The sequence below is a fragment of the Panthera tigris genome, chromosome E2, assembly GCF_018350195.1.
Source record: "Panthera tigris isolate Pti1 chromosome E2, P.tigris_Pti1_mat1.1, whole genome shotgun sequence".
Classification (NCBI taxonomy): Eukaryota; Metazoa; Chordata; class Mammalia; order Carnivora; family Felidae; genus Panthera; species Panthera tigris.
In genome coordinates, this window is record NC_056674.1 from 7718478 (window position 1) to 7739717 (window position 21240).

Below are 21240 nucleotides of genomic sequence, written 5' to 3' on the forward strand. Positions count from 1 at the left end.
CTGCGTCTCTGCAGCTTTCTGAGTGTCTCTGTCTCTGTCTCCATTGCCCTATCTCTGCTTCTCTGTTGTCTCTCTATCTCTCTGTCCCCTTTGTCTGTCTTAGCCGCACATGCCTCCCTCTAGCACTCACCTCGTCCTTCTTGGGCTACTCCTGTCCCACTCCCTGGCCTGGCTCCCAGCCTGGGACAAAAATCCCTGAATCGGCATTTTCTTCCTATTCCAGAAATTATGTCAGTGCCGCAGTGGGGGTGGGGCCCGGCTGTAGCCCTGGTCAGAGGGTTTGCCTCCCTGCGTCCTCATCCACACAGGCCCTGGCCAGCATGGCCAACTTCTCCGTGTTTGTCCTCTCTGGGGTCAGCACCAGGAGAAGAGGTGAACCTTTGTTTACACACATGTGTGCGTGTCTCTGGGAACATTTGTGTGTGAATCCGTAGGGACTGATACAAATTCATCCATTGACTCATCCATCCACCCACCCATCCATCCGTTGAATCATTCATTCACCCATCCAACTATCATTTCGTCCACCCACCCACATAGATGCATCCTCCAGCCCACCACTCATCCATCCGTCCGTCCGTCCGTCTGTCTGTCCACACATACATTCCTGTACTAGCTCTTGAACTTGTTCACTCCTCCATTCAAACAGTCAATATTTATTGGCTGCTTACGGTGTGCCAGACAACGTGTCGAGCAGGAGGGATGCGACAATAAACAAAAGAAAGTGCTACCCGCCTCCTAGAGCTTAGGTGTTTGGCAGTCCTCCGTGAGCCAAACTCCCTCCTGCCCGGGACCCTGCATGGGACGGTCCTGCCCACTGGAGTATTTCCCCATCTCTTCCCCATCTTCACCCGGCGTATACCTACTCACCCTTCAGAGCTCAGTTCAAACGTCACTTGGTGAAATAAGCCATACAGAGAAAGACAGATACCATATGGTTTCACTCTTATGTGGATCCTGAGAAACTTAACAGAAACCCATGGGGGAGGGGAAGGAAAAAAAAAAAAAAAGAGGTTAGAGTGGGAGAGAGCCAAAGCATAAGACACTCTTAAAAACTGAGAACAAACTGAGGGTTGATGGGGGGTGGGAGGGAGGGGAGGGTGGGTGATGGGTATTGAGAAGGGAACCTTTTGGGATGAGCACTGGGTGTTGTATGGAAACCAATTTGACAGTAAATTTCATATATTAAAAAACAACAATAACAACAACAACAAAAACAAACGTCACTTGGTCACTTCCTCGGGGAAGCCTTCCATGACCTCCTTCTTGGACACACATTGACTCGAATACATACAGATAGTTCTCTGGTGATTATCTGTCTCCTCCACTAGACCCTGGGCCTTCCCAAGGCTGGGGGTTTTGTGTGCTTTGCTCCTAGCTGGATCCCTGGTGCCTAGAGCAGGGTCTGTGTTTCACAAATGGCTGCGTGGATGGGATTAAATGAACACGGAGGACTCTGTCTCCCGGTTCCCTGTCCAGCGCTCTGTGCAATTCCACACTCCCAGGGGCTACAACAGGCAAGGTCCTCACACTTCCTGGATGCAAACATCGTAGTGGCGTCGTGGTGGAGGGCGAGGGTCTAGATTCAGACCCACGTGGGTTTTGAATCTCAATGCTGACACTTCCCAGCTGTGTGACCTCAGGCAGGGCATTTCCCTTCTCTGAGCCTCAATTTCCTCGCTTGTCAACTGCAGTTATAAAGAATGTAAGGGGCGCCTGGGTGGCTCAGTTGGGAGAGCATGTGACTCTTGATCTCTGCCACATGAGTAGCAAGCCCCGTGCTGGGTGTAGAGTTTACTTTAAAGAAATAAAGAGGAGCGCCTGGGTGGCTCAGTAGGGTAAGCATCCAACTTAAGCTCAGGGTCATGATCTCACGGTCCGTGAGTTCAAGCCCCGTGTCGGGCTCTGTGCTGACAGCTCGGAGCCTGGAGCCTGCTCCGGATTCTGTGTCTCCCTCTCTCTCTGCCCCTCCTCCACTCACTCTCTGCCTCTCAAAAATAAACCTTAAAAAGGTAAAAAAAAGTTGGGATGAGCACTGGGTGTTGTATGGAAACCAATTTGACAGTAAGTTTCATATTTACAAAAATAATTTAAAAATAAATAAATAAAATAAATAGGTAAAAAATAAAGAAATAAAAAGTATATGAGCAAATGCATATAAGTATTAATTATGACAATACTAAACAGGAACCGTTTTTTTATTTGTTTTTTTTCTAATTTTTTTTTAACATTTATTTATTTTTGAGACAGAGAGAGACAGAATATGAACAGGGGAGGGGCAGAGAGAGAGACACACACAGAATCCGAAAGAGGCTCCAGGCTCTGAGCTGTCAGCACAGAGCCCGACGCGGGGCTCAAACTCACGGACCGCGAGATCATGACCTGAGCAGAAGTCGGACGCTTAACCGACTGAGCCACCCAGGTGCCCCCGTTGTTTTTTTTTTTTTTTTTTTAGCATCTCATGTGAATTGAATTTAATCCTCAAAATAACTTAATGACGTGGAATCTGGGTTTTTTAAAAACTACCCTCGTTTACAGATGGGGAAACTGAGGCACTGAGAATATAAGCAATTCACAGGCAATATTGAGAGCAGACCTTGGATTTGAACCCTGACCCTGCCATGTCCCAAACCACAGGCACAACCGGGACACCACAGCTGCCAGTCTATGAGTCGATGTCTCTCTGGAAACGTGTCCCAGAAGTCTGGCAAGCCCACGTGTGTAGACATCTCTGGGTGTATGCATTGCTGCACACTTCCTTCTGTGTATCTCTTCCAGAACAGGGCTGCCTGTGGACTCTGTGCAGGCCAGCTGGGTGCGAAGGTCTAGTTGTGAGTGGGCTCATGGACTGCCATGTGGGGTCTGTGTGCACACATCTGGGCATGCGCCCCCCATGCCAGCTTCCCTGGGTGCAAATGCAGGTCTATCGGGGAGAACGAAGAAGCACCGAGGATAGGATTCAAGGTGCACCAGGGAGGCACTCCTGGGGGATTCTACAGGGTGACAGTAATTGCAAATGTATACATAGGTAGCAATAGGTGGGGAGGGGGTGGGATCTAGTTAAAGGGAGGCTCTAGGGAACTTGTCTTAGAGTTGCCTTGGCAGAAGAAGAAAAATGTTTTTTAAACAAGGCTGAGCGGAATTGGACAATTTGCCCCTCTTTTTTTAAGTTAATTCATTTATTTTTGAACGAGAGAGAGAGAGAGACAGACAGAGAGAGAGACAGAGACAGAGAGAGAGCTCGGAGGGGCAGAGAGAGGGAGAGACAGGATCAGAAGCAGGCTCCGCCCTGTCAGCACAGCCCACGATGTGAAAGCTCGAACCACAAACTCTGAGAACATAACCTGAGCCCAAGTCAGACGCTCAACGACTGAGCCACCCGGAAGCCCCCAAAATATTTTTTTACCCAAGAGATTATATTTCTATGAGTGTCACTGGGAGTAGGGGAGGCAGCACTAAGGAAGCCTGTGGCTCATCCCAGCCACCCCTGCCGGCTGCTGCCTGTGACTATGTGGCTCTGGACCTTCTCCAAGGGATTTAAACCTCTACGGACCTCAGTTTCCTCCTCTGTGAAATGGGGATAGCATAACTGCACCCACCTAACAGGGCCAGTGAAGATTAAACAAGGAAGCGCTTTCAAAGCACTTAGCTCAGTCGCAGTGGCAATTATCATTAACCGCTATTAATATGGCAGTAACAATTACTTGGTGCTTTTGAGCAAGATTCATCACCTATTCGGTGCCAAGGCTTTATCTACGTTGCCTGGTTTTTTCAAACGTCTGGATCCCTTAGGAGACAGTTTGATTGTCTCTGTATTTTTTTGTGATGAGGAAACGACCTCAGAGAAAAGAGCGCGAGGGCACAAAGGCAGGAGCCGGCCCAGGCAGGGATCCAAACCCAGGTCCCTGCTAGGACCTCACACCGGGCTGAGATTCTCCACACCCGCTAACTCTGAGGCTCCGCCTCCCCTCCCACCGCCAGCCTCCAGAACTCCCCAGATGGGAGGACTCCAAGTCCCGGGTCCTGTGAAGGAAGGGCCAGGGGAGGAGTGGAGTCCTGGATCTGAGAATGGAGGGGGGGTGGGAAGTCATTACCCTGGGTTCTGGGAGAAGTGACTGGGGTCCCAGATTTTTCCAGCTGAGAGAAGAGGGGCTGGGGGGCCTGGACCCCTAGATCCTGGGGCGCAGAGGGTCACGATCCCAGACAGCTGGATCTTCCGCTGTGTAAGAGAGCTGGGTCTCGGACGCCTCGGTCCTGGGAAACCTCCCTCCTTCCTCGCTGCGGCCGCGCGATTTCTGCTCTCAAGCCGCAGGTTCGGAGGGGAGGAAGGAGGGGGTGCAAGGGGAGGAGCCGCGGACCTGCGCCAGGGGCGGGGGGAGGAGTCGAGCGGGCACCGCGGCGGGCGCGCGGGGCTGCGGCGGCGGCGGCGGCGGCGGCGGCGGCGGCGGCTCCGGGTGAGTCCGCTCCTCCCCCCTCCCCCCTGCCCCAGCCCCCGCCCCAGGCCGATCCTGGGGGGAGGCCCCGGCGCGTTGGGGCGGGGGTAGGTGCAGAGGCGCGCGGATCTCCTCCCCGCGAGTGCGGGTGCCGCAGCGCTTGCGGGCCGCCCCGGGGGAGGGGCACGTGGCCCTAGAAAGGGGGGGTCCCGAAACACCCAGGTGTACCCCAACCTCACCCACCGATCCCCCGGAGGTGGGGATCGCTTACCCACTCCATGGCCCTTGAGGACTTAGGACTCCGCGGCCTCTCGGGGTCCAGGACATCATTCCTCCCCCCTGCAGCGCCTTGGGACCCCGGCATCTCATAACCCCCCCCTCCCCACCTCCGAAAAAAATTCCCATCCTCTCTGCAGCCGGGAGAAGCATGAAGGACTTCAATTCCCAGCAGCCCATACAGCGCCGGGTCTGTGAAGTCTTTAGCCGCGGCAGCGCGAGGCCTGTCGGGAATTGTAGTCTCTAAGCTCAACGGGAGCTGGGGCCCCGGAGGTGGGAGGGGGTGGCTGGACCTCCCGGGGGTCGCCTGGGGTCGAGCAGCCGGTCCGAGGAGGACGAGACGTGAGGCTCGAACTGAGCTTTTTCTCCTGGCCACGGCCCCCAGATCCGGCTCCTCCTCTCACCACCTGGCGCGTGGGGACGGGTCCGCAGCCCCTTGTCCGCCCTACAACCCCCATGGGCTGCCGCCAGCCGCCGCCTCGGCTGCCACCCAGAACACGGCAGGGATAAGCGCAGGTGAGTCTGACCACGTCTGTCTCGGAGTCCTGGCCTTCTGCAACACCCCCACGACACCTGTCCATCCGTGAGCTCTGGTCTGCCCGTCCCTAATTTCCCCCTGCACTCTCCTTCCAGCCCATCTCTGATGTCTGCCTCCAAACCATGTGTGGCGAATTCCCCTTCGCCCCACATGCGCCTCTTTCTCCCGGTCCCCTGTCTCGTATGCCCCCACCCCCATCCAACCTTCCTTCTGCACCCATGTCTGTCTGCCCAGCCCTCCTTTGTATCCTCGCCCATCTGTGATCTCTGGCCATCGCCTGTCAGTCTGTCCTTTATTCCTGCACCCCATCCGTTCTGCCAACCACTGTTTCTCTTTCAGAGATATTTCTGTCCTGGCGCTTCTAACTGTCCCTCTGTCCGCCCATCTCTTGCACTCCCATAAATTACACACTAGTCCATTCTTTATGGCTTGTCCATCCCAAATCGCAGTCCTTGACTTTCCCTGTGTCTGTGCATCTGTCCCTCCGTTCTGGGCCCCAGTTTGCCCTTCCCATTATCTCTGTCTCCCTTCCCCTTCTCTCTCCCTCCCTCAACTTGGTCCCTATCTCTGCATCCTGCACCTCCCATCCCACCCCAGCCACCACCGCACACAACCATCTCTTCTCTCTCTAACCCCATCCCTCCCTTTCTCTCGGTCCTGTCCCTTTCTACCTGGACCTGGCCTGTTTCTCGTTCCTTGAACCGGCCAGGCCCCTGCTCATGCTGTTCCTGCTGCTCTGGATGCTTTACCCCACGCCAGCCCCACCACCCACTGCCGGTGGCCACAGAGAGCCCCCCAGCTGCCCACTTCCTAGTCCCTTTGTGATATTTCCTCTGTTTCTTTTAGAGCACTTCTCACGGTGTGAGCACGTCTTGTTTGTTTATGTGGTGTTTGTTGACTTGCTTACTCCCTGTCTCCTCTCACTGGATTGTAACACCAGGAAGTCGGGGACTGTGTGGGGCGCGTGCTCTGCTGGCTCTGCAGCATCTGGCACAGTGCCTGGCATGTAGTTGGTGCTCAATGAATATTCGTCGAATGCATGAACGAAGAATGGCTGTCCCCTCGTCTGCCCACGCCTAAATTCTGTCCCTTTGTCTGGGCACCCCTAATCTCTGTCTCTTTATCTGTCCTTAATCTCTGCCCCTTGACTGGCCTCCCTAGTCTCTTCCTCCTTGTCCATTTGTCCCTGTTCTCTTTCCTCCTGTCCATTCACGCTGATCTCTGTCCCCTTGGTTGTCCAATCCGTTACTGTCTTCTTGCCTGCACCCCGAATTTCAGTCCTGTCTATCGGCCCCGGATTTCTTTCTCATCGTCTATCCCTCCCCAATCTACCTCCCCTGATCCACCTGGCCCCAATCTCTGTCCCCTCGCCTGTCCTTCCCTTTCTCTCTTTCCCTTTTTATCCTTTATCCATCCCTCTCTCAATCTCATCTCTCATCTGCACCCTCGTCCGGCCCCTTCCAAGCACAGAACCCACCGGCCACCATGTCAGGAGACTACGAGGATGACCTCTGCCGGCGGGCACTCATCCTGGTCTCGGACCTCTGTGCGCGGGTCCGAGATGCCGACACCAGTGACAGGTGCCAGGAGTTCAACGACCTGCGAATTCGAGGCTATCCCCGGGGCCCAGATGCAGGTCAGCACCCCCAGCTGTCTCGGCCAGCCCCCTGTCTCTGCTACAGTCAATATTTTCAGAGATTCAGAGCAGACTCGTTCAGCTTTCTGTTCTCTATGCGGCCCTGGCCAGTCCCTCTTAGGGTCTTGCCTCCATCCTGCTTGCTGCTGGTCCCCACACCTTTGATCTAAGGAGAAGGAACGAGGTGGGCCATTTGATTCCTGACCTTTTTGTGTTTGGCCCTGTGAACCTCCTGCCCACTGCCCCCCACCCCAGCCACATACATGTCCCTTTCACACATCTGTTGTGTATCTTGCATAGTACTTAAAAGCTCAGGCTTTTGGGTCAGCCTGTCTGACTTGCCTGCATTCAAATCCCACTCCCCACCCCCCCCATGCCCCACCCCCGGCTACTTACTAATGGATGGCTTTAGGCAAGTAGCTCTTTTTCTGTGCCTCCGTTTCCTCCTGAAAATGGGGATAATAAAAGTGACTACCTCATGGGGCGGCTGAGTGACTCAAGTGATGTAACACATGTGAAGCGCTTAGAACAAGCTGGGCACACAGTGGTCATTCAATAAATGCCGGGATGTACTTACTGAGCACCGACCGTGTCCCAGGCAGTACGCAAGGTCCTTTGCATTGTTCATCAACCACCCACAACGCCCCTTTGCGGTACACAGAATCCTCATTTTCGATGGCGGAGGGGAGACTCAGAAGGGTGAAGTGACTTGCCCAAGGTCACCCAGCTAGGAAGCGGCAGGGTTCTGAACACCAGGAAATATCATGAGTGGCCCCGAGGGACCCTGAGGAAGCATGCGTGTAGAAGTTATACCTAGAGCCACACTTGCTGAGTGCAGGGCGGAGCTCGACACCTCGCGCGCCAGATGTCCAGGGACAGTGATGAGGAATGAGGTCCAGAGAGCTGCCAGTTTGTGCTCAGAGTCTCACAGCCTGTAAGCAGAAGAGCCAGATTTGACCCCAGGAAGTCTAGTATACTATGGCAATTTGGGGGTCCCCAAGCCCACCCTCAGTTTCTATGATTCCCTAGAAGGACTCACAGAAATGCTGTTCTACTCCTGGGTACGCTTTATCCGGCAAAAGGATAGGGATGAAATTCTGCGAAGGGAAAGACACAGAGAGTAGGGTCCAGGAGAGACCAGGCGTGAGCTTCCAGTCTCGGTCACGTAGACGTGGCTGACCGCCCGTGTGGCTGACCTTCACCTCCGGCCCCTCCAGGGGCCGAGCTGATACGGCACGTCCTAGTCCCCCAGCGTCAATCACGCTGCGGACCATCTGGCAGGGCCCATGGTTCCACAGGTAAACAAAAACACTTTCAGGGAGGAAGTTCAAGGACTTAGCGGTTCCTTCCCAGGAGCCGATCCAGGGCCAAACATTTCCTTGGGCAAGGTTGATCTTTTACTGCACAGGTACATCACCTTGCCAAGCCCAAAGGGCTCCCCAGACCAGGCGGACAGAAGTGAGAAATCTGTCAGAGTTTAGAGGATCGATGTTTTGACTTGGAGAGGGTCTGGGTCAGGCTGATGGTAGAGGCAAGCAGCTCTTCGTTTCTTCTCTCCTCGTCTCCACCTTGTCCTCCCAAACGGCCCCCCTTTCTCCATTCTTCCCAGGCTCAGGAGGCTGGCAAGCCCTTGCTTTGGTTTTTAGCAGGTCCCCAGAACTCTAAGCAGATGTTAGTCACCTGGAAAGGAACACCCTAAGGGGCGGAGGGAAGTAGGAATTTCAGAGTTTGGCCATCGCCAGTTGTATGGCCCCACAGGGTCACTTCCTGTCTCTCAGAGCCTCCTCGTCCTCGTCTGTAAAATGGGATCGATCGCAGCGCCGTGCGGATTCACACCACAGACTGCTGACTTAGATGCCCTGGTCAGTTCGGGACGGGAGGGCATCCCCTCACCACCCGGCGTCCCCTGCAGGGACAGGACACAGCCAGTCCACTCAGCTGTCCTCGCTGCCAATAGCTTAGCCAATAGCTTCTCCCCACCCGCCATAATCTAGAGTCCGCACGGTGCACGAAATACCCCTGTGTTCTCCCTCGCTGAGACCCAGGAGTCAATCCCAAAACAGATTCACGTTCCCTGGAGGAGCCCTACTCCTGGCACCACTTCCTGAATGACCCAGGAACCTCTGGCTCGAGAACTAGGCTGTTCCCTGGGTTTCTCTGAAAGGCACATCAGCACACAGGAAGCATTTGCAAGGCGTTAGCCGTGGCAGCTGCTGATGCTGGCTTACACACGGCGGCAGCGGTATCACCAAACGTAACAATATTTGTCAGTCGAATAATAACCCGCGTCCCAAATACCATTTCTTGGGAAATAGTGAAGCGTGACAGCTCTGGAGCCAGGCGCTCCGGGGTCAAGGTCTGACTCCAGCGCTGACCTGTGGGGACTCTGCACAGGAGACTTTGGGTCCATTGACCTCAGTTTCCTTTTGTGGAAAGCAGGTGTTAATAAGGTTGCCAAGCTCCCAGGGCGCCTGTCAGGCACGAGTAAACCAATGCCAATATAGCACTTAGGCGTCTGGGACATAGTAACCACTCAGTAGACATCTCAGCGATGGGTCCCTTTTACCTCCACCGTAAGAGGCAGGACTTCCTATTTGGCAAACGGGGAACGTGGGGCTCAGAGTGCTTAAGATATGCTCCCGGGGCCACGCGGCAAACACAGATTTGAACTCTTGTCGTGGGAGGGGTCACGCCGGCTCCTCTCTCCTTGGTCATCTCCGAGCATTTGGGGGGACGTTGGGTGTGTCCTCTTCTAGAGAGGCAGCACGGGCTAGTGATTCAGAATCAGCTCCGAGGACAGACCGCGCTTTCAAATCCCAGATCTGTCCTTGACCTGCTTGCGCAGCGTTATTCAAGTCGCTCCACCTCTCTGTGCCTCGGTTTCCTCATCTTTAAAACGGTTATATAGAGATACCCAGCCTGTGGGGCCGGGGAGTTGAAGTAAACGGACGTCAGGTGCCTAGGACAATGCATGGCGAATGCTAAAGGTTAGCTCTTTGGGGACAGCAGTGGGAGGATAAGCTCTGACCCCACCCTGACCCCTGACCTTTGTCCTCACTCTCTCCAGACATCTCCGTGAGCCTGCTGTCGGTCATCGTGACATTCTGTGGCATTGTCCTTCTGGGCGTCTCCCTCTTCGTGTCCTGGAAATTGTGCTGGGTGCCCTGGCGGGACAAGGGAGGCTCAGCGGTGGGCGGGGGCCCCCTGCGCAAAGACCTAGGCCCTGGGGTCGGGCTGGCAGGCCTGGTGGGCGGTGGCGGGCCCCACCTGGGGGCCGGCCTGGGTGGCCATCCTCTGCTGGGGGGTCCACACCACCACGCCCACACCGCCCACCATCCGCCCTTCGCTGAGCTGCTGGAGCCAGGCAGCCTAGGGGGCTCTGACCCCCCTGAGCCCTCGTACTTGGACATGGACTCGTATCCAGAGGCTGCGGCAGCTGCAGTGGCCGCTGGGGTCAAACCGAGCCAGACATCTCCTGAACTGCCCTCTGAGGGAGGTGCGGGCTCTGGGCTGCTCCTGCTGCCCCCCAGTGGTGGGGGCCTGCCCAGTGCCCAGTCGCATCAGCAGGTCACAAGCCTGGCACCCACCACCAGGTGAGACAGGCTACTGGGCTGGGGGTCCACTCTGAACTTCTGTTCCTCCTCTGTGTCTCTTCCCCAGATACGGTTCTCCTGAGCCCTGCAAGAGGCCCAGAGGCCTAGAGGTCCAGAGTCCTGAGTCCTGGGGCAGGAAGGGGCTGGGGGGTGTAGACTCCTGGGTCCCGGGGAGAGAAGAGGCTAGGGCCCCCGACTCCAGGGTCTGAGGGAGGGGGAGCCTAGAGACCTGGACTCTCAGATTCAGAGAGCACAGGACTGCAGAATGAAGATTAGACCCCCGAGGCCCTGAGACACAAAGCGATTCGAGTCTTTCACCCTAAGCCAGGATTGGTGGTGGGACTTGGGATCCGTCTGATCGCTATCCGTCTGAGCATGTCATTGAGCACCTAATATGAACTAGACCCGAGCTGGGTGTTGGAAAAACAGAAGTGAGCGTGGCAGCCAGACCCTGCCGTCATGCCACGTACAGTCCGGGGCAAGTGGGTCCCCAGAGAGGCCAGCCCAGCCCAGCCGGGCCAGTGCTGCAGGAAAGTGGCTTAGGGGGCCACTTTAGCCGTGGGAGTCCAAGGAGTCGCTGATCCGGTCTGGGAGGGGGCTGGGGCCTTCCAGAGATGGCTGAGACCTACAGAGTGAGGAAGAGTTAGCCGGGCACAGAGGTAGGGGTGTGAGCCGGGCATTCCAGGAGGAGAGAGCGGCCAGTGCAAAGGCTAGAGAGGAAGGAGGTCACAGCGCATTGTGGGAACTGCCAGCAGTCACTATGGCCTGCGAGTACATGTGCGAAAAGGAAGCCGAGGAGATGTGGCTGCGGCTGTGGGTGGGGCCAGACCACACAGGGCATTCGGGGCGGGGACTCTGTCCTGTGAGCAGGAGGGGCAGGGCCAGTTTTGGGGGTAGAAAGACCTCTCTGGGGCCACATAGGGATGGACTAGAGGGACAGACTGGAGGCCAGTAGTCCAGGCAGGAGAGAAGGAGGTTGAGCTGAGATTGTGGGCACGGGGAGGAAAGGGCAAGGTCAGGGGGCAGGAGAGATGAGACTCGGGGCGGATGGCTGTGGGGTAGGAGGGGTGGGGACAGGTGCTAACAGCACCCATCCTGGCCTGGTGATTGGGTGGGTGTCAGATCAGAGGATCTAGGAAGAGGAGTGGGTGTGAGGGAGACCTTGAGCTCATCTGGATCTTGTTGAGTGTAAGGCCTCTGGGGCAGTGACCAGGGACACTGCCTTCAGAAGGATCATCTTGGGCCCCAGACAGTAATGGGAGAAGGTCCCAGGACCCTGGTAATCCCAGGACCTGGCCAGGGGCCCAGGGGCTCATGGGAGATGTAGTTTGGGGTCTCTGGGGAAGCCCCACCCCCATTACATACATGGAGACACTGAGGCTCAGAGGGTGTCAGTGACCTGCTCAAAGTCACCCCGGGAGCAAGGAGTGGCGGGGGATCTGTAGCTGGAGCCCCCACCCCCACCCCCACATCCCTTTCCACGGCTGGAGCCTCCTGCTCCCCCCACCCCGGGCCTGCCTCTCAGCACATCTGGGGCTGCCCATCGCTAGGGGCCCCGTCACGCGGACTTCACCTCGGGGGTGATGGTCCACGCGGGACAGGGCAGATGAGCCGGGGCCACGGGGACAGGGGAGTTTGGGAGAGGGGAGGGGCGAGTTTTGAGAGGGGGGTGAGGATGGCTCCAGTGTCTGGCCTGCAGATCTTGGTGGAGCAGGGGGAACGGGGAGGAGGAGCGGGTCTGGGAGAAGGCGCTGAGCCCAGCGGGGAAGGGCGTGCGGGGGTCTGGTGGGAGGCCGAGGCCGGGAGGCCGGGAGGCCGGGAGGCCTGGAGCGGGTCTGGGCTGGAGCCCAGGAGACACATTTAACAGACAAAAGGCTGTTGATGGGTGTGGAAACCTGGGACGCAGATGAGCCTGTCCAGGGAAAGCGTGGGGGGGGGGGGAAGGGGAGAAGAGGCCCAGAGGGGCCCGAGAGGGGAGCTCTGGGCTTCCAGAATGTCCCATCGACACTAGGAACGGTGGAGAAGGGAGTTGAGAGAGAAAGGACAGGCCAGGTGGAGCGGTGGTCAGGTGGGAAATGTGATACTGGGGCTAAGGCAGGTTGGGGAGATTTGAAGAAGGTTCAGGAGGTCTGGGCTGTGTGGGGCCTCTGGAGTCCAGAGAGGTTATTCTGGGTCATGCACTTGAGGTCAGGGGAAGGCTTCTGGAAGCCGGTGCATAAGCAGATGCTAGCTGGAGCTAGTTTAGAGACCGGGATACCCCACACCCCCCCCCCCCCCAACACAGGTGGAGAAACTGAGGCTCAAAGAGCGCAAGTGGCTGGCTCGAGGTCATAGTGAACCAGGGTGGGATCTGTGGCCACCCGGATGCGGTGCTGGGGGAAGAGGCAGGGAGGAGTCTCCCGGGTCTTTAGATGCTGTCAAAGATCCCCACCTTTGTCAGTGGCCCCACCTTGGTCTTCCCCACCCCCCACAGGTACCCGGCCCTACCCCGGCCCCTCACCCAGCAGACCCTGACCCCTCAGCCGGACCCTGGCAGTGAGGAGCGGCCGCCTGCCCTACCCTTACCCTTGCCAGGCGGTGAGGAAAAAGCCAAACTCATCGGGCAGATCAAGCCCGAGCTGTACCAGGGGACTGGACCCGGTGGCCGGCGCGGTGGCGGGGCCGCGGGCTCGGGAGAGGCCGGAGGGGGGGCGCCCTGCGGCCGCATCAGTTTTGCCCTGCGGTACCTCTATGGCTCCGACCAGCTGGTGGTGCGGATCCTGCAGGCCTTGGACCTCCCGGCCAAGGACTCCAATGGCTTCTCAGACCCCTACGTCAAGATCTACCTGCTGCCGGACCGCAAGAAAAAGTTCCAGACCAAGGTCCGGAGCGAGGGGCCTGGACATCCGGGTCCCACGGAGGAGGGGGAGGGGGTCTGGCTCCTGAGGCTGAGGGAAGAAGGGCTGGGGGTCTGGACTCCCGGGTCCGAGGGAGGAGGGGCTGGGGGCTGGACTCCCGGGTCTGAGAGAGGAGGGGTTTGGGGGTCTGGACTCCTGGGTCCTTTGCAAGCGGCTGATGGGTGTGGTGTCCCCCTCCCCCACCCCCTGCAGGTGCACAGGAAGACTCTGAACCCTGTATTCAATGAGACATTCCAGTTCTCGGTGCCCCTGGCCGAGCTGGCCCAGCGCAAACTGCACTTCAGCGTCTATGACTTCGACCGCTTCTCACGGCACGACCTGATCGGCCAAGTGGTGCTGGACAACCTCCTGGAACTGGCTGAGCAGCCCCCCGACCGCCCACTATGGAGGGACATCGTGGAGGGCGGCTCGGTCAGTGGCCCCTGCATCCCTCTTCCTGGGGACCCAGGACCCCTCAGTTTTCGACCTCTCTGCCCTTGGACTTCATAACCCTCTAACTTCTTGACCCAGGCTTTTCTTTTGAAATTTATTTTATTGCGAAATATTGCAAGCATGCAAGCAAAGTGTAGAGGTTGATATCATGGACCCCCATCCCCCCCCCCCCCCCGTCAAATGCTGACGTCATGCCTGGACCCCAGACCTCCCAACTTCTGACTCCCCCTTTGACATCTGATGGTAACAACCGGGAAAATTGTAACAGACACCCACCAACCACCTCCTCATAACTTCATGGTGTGATCCCTACGACGTTTGCCCTCTGACCCGAAATTCCTGACCTTCCACCGTCCTGACCCCGGAATTCCCAGCTTGTATTTTTCTGACTTCCTTCACCTTCCAACCTCCTGGCTTTCCAGTTCCCAGGCTTCCTGAAACCCCAGCCCCTCTGATCTCTGAACATTTTACGTTTCAAACCCATGACCTCCAGATCTAAACTCATCCTCCGGTCTCCGCCTGAATCCTGGTAGCCTCATCCCCCCAGGCCTCAGACATACCTGGGTCCCCAGTATCCCCACACCCCCAGTTCCTCCGGCAACCAGATTGTAGGGTCCACAACGCCCAGCACCGACCCCCCGCTACTGGCCAACTTCCTCTGTCCATCCAGTCACTCCAACATGCTCGTTGGGTGTCCTGACCCCTTCTGCACCCCCAAGCCTCAAACCCCCAATTCCTAGGCCCTCTCGGGTCTGATCTGTGCATGTCACAACGTTCCAGCTGTCTGCCGATGTGGGGCAGCTGTGTGTGCACTGGGTGTGAGCCCTGTCCTAGCTTTGTCCAGATGATGGCCACGCTCGAGGTCCTGCCCTCCTCTGAGCCTCAGTTTCACCATCTGCATGATGACACAGTTAATTGGGTGCCCGCAGCTCTTGCTACAGTCCCCTTCCTCCTGCCTCCACCTTGTCTCCTTGTGTCTGTCACTTCTTCTTTCCTCCCCGCTCATTATCACCAGAGGTCTTCATTCATTTATTTGTGCCTTCATTCCTTAAACAGTTGGCTTTTTTCGTTTCAGGATCAGGCCCCGGGGACCCCACACAGTCCTCGGGGGCTCCAGGTCTAGGTGGTCACAGTTAGCTGTCAAGGGCAGGGAGTGGGGGGTCCAGGGACCTGGGCCTCATCAGTGTGGTAGGGAGGCCAGGGGCCCAGATGACGCCGAAGGACAGGGCAGGGCGGGTCGTGGGCCCCGGGGCCAACTCAGCCCCCTTTCCAGGTCTGTGTGGGGTGTGCGAGTCTCTGTCTCCTCTGTGGCCTCACTTAGGGCTGGTGTGTCCCCTGCCCTCCCTAAGACTGACTTCTCAGTGTCTGACACACTGTTTGGATCTCTGTCCCTCATTCTGGGTAGGTTTCTGTCTCTCTCTCTCTCTCTGTGTCTCTCTCTGGGCCTTTGCCCTTCTCCCCACCTCATTCTGGGTCTCTTTCGCTCTGTCCAGCTCTCCATACCCTCCACCAAGTCTCTATACCCATTTCTTGGGATCTTCTGCCCCTTGGGGGCTCTGGCACCGCCCCCCCCCCACCACCAACCCGGACTCTGTCTCTCTCCTCTGGGTCTCTGTCTCCCTCTCCTCCCGGTCTCTGTATTCTTCTTTCTGACGTCTCGCTTGTTGTCTGTCTGTATGTCTGTCTGTCTCTCTCTCTTTCTCTCTCTGAGTCTCTATGCCCCCTCTCTGGGTTTTCTTGCTTTAGGACTCTGTGGGTCTGCCTTTCAAGCTATAGCTCTCAGTGCCTTGGTCCTTGTCACAGCCTACATTTCACTGTGCGTGCGTGCTTGCTCTCTCTCTCTCCCTCTCTCTCCTGCTCCCTCCCTGCACTCGTGCCTCTTCCCATCCTCCCTGCAGAACAAACCAGCTTCGCTGGTGGCAGGCAGCTGCGACCAAGGAGTTACCAGGTTTGGCAGAGTCCGATTGTGAAGTGGGTGGGCAACCTGAGTCCTGGATGTCAGGGAGGAGAGCTGGAGGTTCCAGATGGGAGAGAACGTGAGGCAGAGACAGGGGAGACTGAGGCAGGGCACGGCTGAACCCCTTTCCCCAACTGCAGGAAAAGGCAGATCTCGGGGAGCTCAACTTCTCACTCTGCTACCTCCCCACCGCCGGGCGCCTCACCGTGACCATCATCAAAGCCTCTAACCTCAAAGCGATGGACCTCACTGGCTTCTCAGGTGGGTTCGTGAGGTGCTGGGACCTAATGGAGGAGCATCTGGGGGCCCGGGCTCCTGGGTCTGAGGGAGGAGGGGCTGGGGTTCTGGATTCCTGGGTCTGAGGTAGGAGGGGCTGGGGGCCTGGACTCCTGGGTCTGAGGGATGAAGGGCTGGGGGCCTAGACTCCTGGGTCTGAGGGAGGAGGGGCTGGGGGCCCAGACTTCTGGGTCTGAGGGAGGAGGGGTTGGGCACAGGACTCCTGGGTCCGAGGGAGGAGGGGCTGGTGGCCTGGACTCCCAGGTCTAAGGGAGGAGGGGCTGGGGGCCTAGATTTCTGGGTCTGAGGGAGGAGGGGTCTGGGGACCCAGACTTCTGGGTTTGAGGAAGGAGGGGCTGGGGGCAGGACTCCTGGGTCTGAGGGAGGAGGGGTCGGGGGCTAGGATTCCTGAGTCTGAGGGAAGAGGGGTCTGGGGGCCCAGACTTCTGGGTCTGAGGGAGGAGGGGTTGGGGGCAGGACTCCTGGGTCTGGGGGAGGAAGGGCTGGGGGTGAGGACTCCTGGGTCTGAGGGAGGAGGGGCTGGGGGCCTAGACTTCTGTGTCTGAGGGAGGACGGCAATGGGGACCCAGACCCATGGGTTGGACTGGGGTCTGAGGGAGGAGGTCCAGTCGGTTCAGGGCTCTCCATGCCCACCCCCAGACCCCTACGTGAAGGCCTCTCTGATCAGCGAGGGGCGGCGTCTGAAGAAGCGGAAAACCTCTATCAAGAAGAACACGCTGAACCCCACGTACAACGAGGCGCTCGTGTTCGATGTGGCCCCGGAGAGCGTGGAGAGCGTGGGGCTCAGCATCGCGGTGGTAGACTATGATTGGTGAGGGTCATGGCCCGGGCCGGGGGGCGGGAGGCCAGGGGATGGGACCGAGCCCGCCCCCTCCCTCCCGAAGTGCTCAACGCCCCCCCCCCCCGCCCCCCCCTCCCCCAGCATCGGGCACAACGAGGTGATCGGTGTGTGCCGCGTGGGCCCGGACGCCGCCGACCCCCACGGCCGCGAGCACTGGGCGGAGATGCTGGCCAACCCCCGCAAGCCCGTGGAACACTGGCATCAGCTGGTGGAGGTGAGCTGGGCGGCCTCCCAGTGACCCTCGGGACGCCATTCACGCACTCATCTAGTCATTCCGGCCTAGGTTGGACTCTAGACCACCTAGGTTGGCATCCCTGCTCTACCAACTTTAGCTGTGTGATTTAGGGCAAATCACTTGACCTCTCTGTGTCTCAGGTAATTCTACTGAGAAATGAGGTTGTTGTTAATGTTTATAAATTTTTTTAAGTTTATTTCTTTTTGAGAAAGAGTGAACATGAGCAGGGGAGGGGCAGAGAGAGAGAGAGAGAGAGAGAGAGAATCCCAAGCAGGCTCTGAGCTCTGAGCACAGAGCCGGATGAGGGGCTCGAACTCAACTAACCAGATCATGACCTCAGCCAAAAATGAGAGTCGAATGCTTAACCGACTGAGCCACCCAGGCACTCCTGGGGTTGTTAATAGCATCTAAAGTTAGGACAGATAGGGGGATTCAGCGAGTTAATGCAGGATTCAGTGTCTGCCTCTCCTTGAGGGCTCAGCAAATGGTCAGCTACTGTTACTATTATTTCCCATGATACTAAGTCCAAAATAAAGGGGGAAAACTGAGTGAGGGAGCTGGGTTGGGTTTTTGGGGGGCTCGGTTTCGGTTCAGTTTGTTTTAAACAGGCTGTAGTTGAAAGTCAGTGGATTGTGGTGTACTGGGTGGGGATCAACAACTTTTTCTTTCTTTTTTTTTTCTTTAATTAATTTTATTTATTTTTGAGAGAGATGAGGCGGGGGAGAAAGAGAATCTTAGGCAGGCTTCATGTGCAGCGTGGAAAGAGAATCTTAGGCAGCCTTCATGTGCAGGGCTCGATCTCAGGACCCTGAGATAGTGACCTGAGCTGAAATCAAGAGTCAGACTTAACCGACTGAGCTACCCAGATGCCCCACAAATTTTTTCTTAAGAAGAAAATAAAGTCTTGGGGTGCCTGGGTGGCTCAGTCGGTTAAGCATCCGACTTCAGCTCAGGTCTTGATCTCACGGTTCATGGGTTCAAGCCCTGTGCCTAGAGCCTGCTTGGGATTCTCTCTTTCCCTCTTTCTCTTCCCCTCCCCCACTCATGCTTTCTCTCTCTCCAAAATAAATAAACTAAAAAATAATAATAATAAAGCGATGTGCATTGCAGTATACTTCCTCTTCATTGTTTTCGACATTTTAAAAACTATTTTAACTTCCTGGGGAAAAAAATTAACCATAAAAAAGATGTAAAAAGAAGGCTGCTTATTTTTCCTTTCGTCTCAGTCTCTAATATGACACAGGACCGGCCTCTGTTTAAAATATGATATTTTGGGGGCATCTGGGTGGCTCAGTCGGTTAAGTGTCCGACTTCGGCTCAGGTCATGATCTCACGGTTCGTGGGTTCGAGCCCTGAGTCGGGCTCTGTGCTGACAGCCCAGAGCCTGGAGCCTGCTTCAGATTCTGTCTCCTTCTCTCCCTGCCCTTCCCCCGCTCACACTCTGTCTCTGTCTCTCTCTCTCAAAAATAAATAAACATTAAAAAAATTTTTTTAATTTGATATTTTGCACATCGTGGATTTTTTTTTTTCCTTGGGTTAATCTTGATTTTTCAAAATATCGCATTGCAAGAGTAGTTCCCTTGATTGCTGAGTTTGGGCACGGCTGAAAGTTTGCACCCAGGGTGGACGGACTCCTCCTGGGCCTGACTGTAGCCTAGCTTTGGACTTTTCTTTGAGGGGTGAGGAGGGATTTTAAGCAGCAGGGCCCAGGGCTCAAGCCTGAGTTTTGAAAAGACCATGGCTCTATTTAGAGGGACAGATCGTAGCTCCTTTCTCCTTCCACCGCTCACTCTTCCCCTAGTTTACTCGCTCGTTTCACCAACTTCTCCAGAAGCTTCTGTGTGCTGTGCTCGTGCTGGGCAATGCTGGGAGCACAGAGAGGGGTGGAATCCGGGCTGAGTGAGGTCCTGACCCCGACTTTCAGCTAGTGGCGCACCATGGTGCTTGGCCCCAGAGGGTCTTTCTACCCCCCCCCCCAATGACTCTGCCCCTTCTCGGCCCACAGCCCTCCCTGGCTCCCCAGAGGCTCCAAGACAGGGTCTCAGCTTCTCTGAGGCGAGCTGAGTGAAAAGGGAGGTTCGATGTCTTATTGTGTTGCTTATTAGCGATTGTCTTGCCTCTGTCCCCCATATCTGAACCTTCTGGATTTCCTCATTTCAGGAAAAGACTTTGTCCAGCTTCACAAAAGGCAGCAAAGGATTGTCAGAGAAAGAGAACTCAGAGTGAGGGGTAAGGAACCCAGACCAGGGGAGGACGGAGGTTGGAGTCCCGGACTCCTGGGTCCGAGGGAGGAGGGGCTGGGAACCTGGAATCCTGGGCCAGATGACGGAGGGACAATGGGCCGGGATTCCTGAGTCCCTGGGAGTGTTGACGGAGCTACAGCAGGTCACGGGCCTGCTCTCTGCCGTCACTGACATCTCCTCCCTGTCCGGTCCTGCAGGTCTGGCCTAGGCCCAGGATCGGACCAGGCCCCCTCAGGACCCCATCCCTTCCTGCCCGGACTGTGAATTCATCTCCTCGAAGCCATAACGTCCGAGCTGCGTGGTGCGGGGCCGCCTGGGCCCACCCATCCTTCTACCCCGCGAGGCGCCAGGGTGGGAGGCAGGCGGGCCCAGCTCCCTGTTTCAGGGTTGGGGGGGGGCATTCAGTCTCCACTGTGTCTGTCTTCCCTTCCCCAGGGGTCCTCTTCCAGGCCAGGGGCCATGCATGTCTGGGGGACCCCAGCCCCCCAAACCCTTCGTCTTTCTGTCTGTCTCTTTGCTGTTTGTCCAAGACTTGGTGTCCTGACCCTTGTTCTTGCTGTGAATGTCAACAGACCAATCCTCCGTATTCCCCCCCCCCACACACACACGCCCGTGTCTACCCTTTCTGTTCAACACACCCTGCGTCTGGCCGATCCCCCCACTGCTGCTGCTACCAACACCGGAATAAACACACACCGTGGGTCTCACTCCACCCGGGGCTCCTGTCCTCTCTGGGACCGGGAAGCTGGGTTGGAACATCCTGGCTCTGGGTTCAGACCAAAGTTTCATTCACTGGCCGAGTGACCTCTGGCAACTAAATCGGTCTCTTTGGAGCCTTAGTTTGTAAATGTTACGTATGCCATGACCCTTATGATTGTAAGACACAAAATGCAACCCAAACTACCATAAGCCACAGGCAGAACTGAAAGCTCTTTGTACATGGTGAGTCTGAGCATACAGAAGGACTTCAGGCATGGTCAGATCAAGGTGTTCAAGTGACTCTGCATTGCTCTTTATGAACTCATTCTCGGGCAAGCCTTTGCAATAGTAATAAGCTTGGAGCCATTTGGAGCTCCAAGCTTATAATGCTGTATCTGTTGTGATGGCTTCAGCTGCATAAAACAGAATTCCACCAGAAAGAGCTGAAAAGATAGAAATTTCTTTTGCTCACATAACAAACCTTTCAAAGACACGCAGGCCCGGTGTTAGTTCAGCTGCTCAGCAACGTCAGGCACAGGGTTGACATCTCTGAGATTCGTTTTGCCTTCCCTTCGTGAATACAGACCACGGCAGTACCTTGCATTACGTTCTCACATGGTGGCATCCAAAACAGGAAATGTGGGGGGGCGCCTGGGTGGCTCAGTCGGTTAAGCATCCGACTCCTGGTTTCGGCTCAGGTCGTGATCTCATGGTTCGTGAGTTCAAGCCCCACACTGGGCTCTGCGCTGGCAGCACGGAGCCTGCTTGGGATTCTTTTTCTCTCCCTCCCTCTGCCCCATCCCCCACTTGTGCTGTCTCTGTCTCTCTCAAAATAAATAAACTTTAAAAAATAAAAATAAAAAATAAATAAAGCGGGAAGTGTGGCAGGGCCCTCCCCTTGTGTGTTGGTCCCTAGACAGGTTCTCCTTATTTTTCATTTGCCAGAACCGGGAGCAGTGGCCACCCCGGGTTGCAAAGCAGCCTGGGAAACCCATCTGTGTGGGTTTTGCCAGCAAGGCAGCACGGAGAGGGGAGTGATCGTTGGGCAGGAAATTAACGGGACCTACTGCAATCGCCCTCAGAAGATCATTTCAGAGGAGACAAAATTGGTTTCCCTCTCTCTCTCTCTCTCTCTCTCTCTCTCTCTCTCTCTGCTTCCGTAC

General features: G+C 56.4%; 1 protein-coding gene across 1 annotated transcript; it reads left to right on the forward strand.

The window, feature by feature from the left end:
* The first annotated feature begins 5049 nt into the window (after positions 1 to 5049).
* On the forward strand, positions 5050 to 20097 carry SYT3 (synaptotagmin 3). The gene is made up of 10 exons (XM_042970347.1): positions 5050 to 5225; positions 6718 to 6883; positions 9951 to 10476; positions 12950 to 13337; positions 13566 to 13784; positions 15903 to 16023; positions 16699 to 16870; positions 16982 to 17114; positions 19296 to 19364; positions 19576 to 20097. The coding sequence occupies exons 2-9, from the start codon at positions 6733 to 6735 to the stop codon at positions 19359 to 19361; spliced, it is 1776 nt and encodes a 591-aa protein (XP_042826281.1). The 5' UTR covers positions 5050 to 5225; positions 6718 to 6732; the 3' UTR covers positions 19362 to 19364; positions 19576 to 20097.
* Positions 20098 to 21240: the final 1143 nt, after the last annotated feature.

Bases quoted from the DNA above. Each gene is read 5' to 3' on its own strand.
- SYT3 (XM_042970347.1), top strand. From the start codon at position 6,733: ATGTCAGGAGACTACGAGGATGACCTCTGCCGGCGGGCACTCATCCTG. The intron at 13,785-15,902 runs GTCAGTGGCCCC...CCCCAACTGCAG, and splicing joins ACATCGTGGAGGGCGGCTCG to GAAAAGGCAGATCTCGGGGA. The intron at 17,115-19,295 runs GTGAGCTGGGCG...TCCTCATTTCAG, and splicing joins ACTGGCATCAGCTGGTGGAG to GAAAAGACTTTGTCCAGCTT.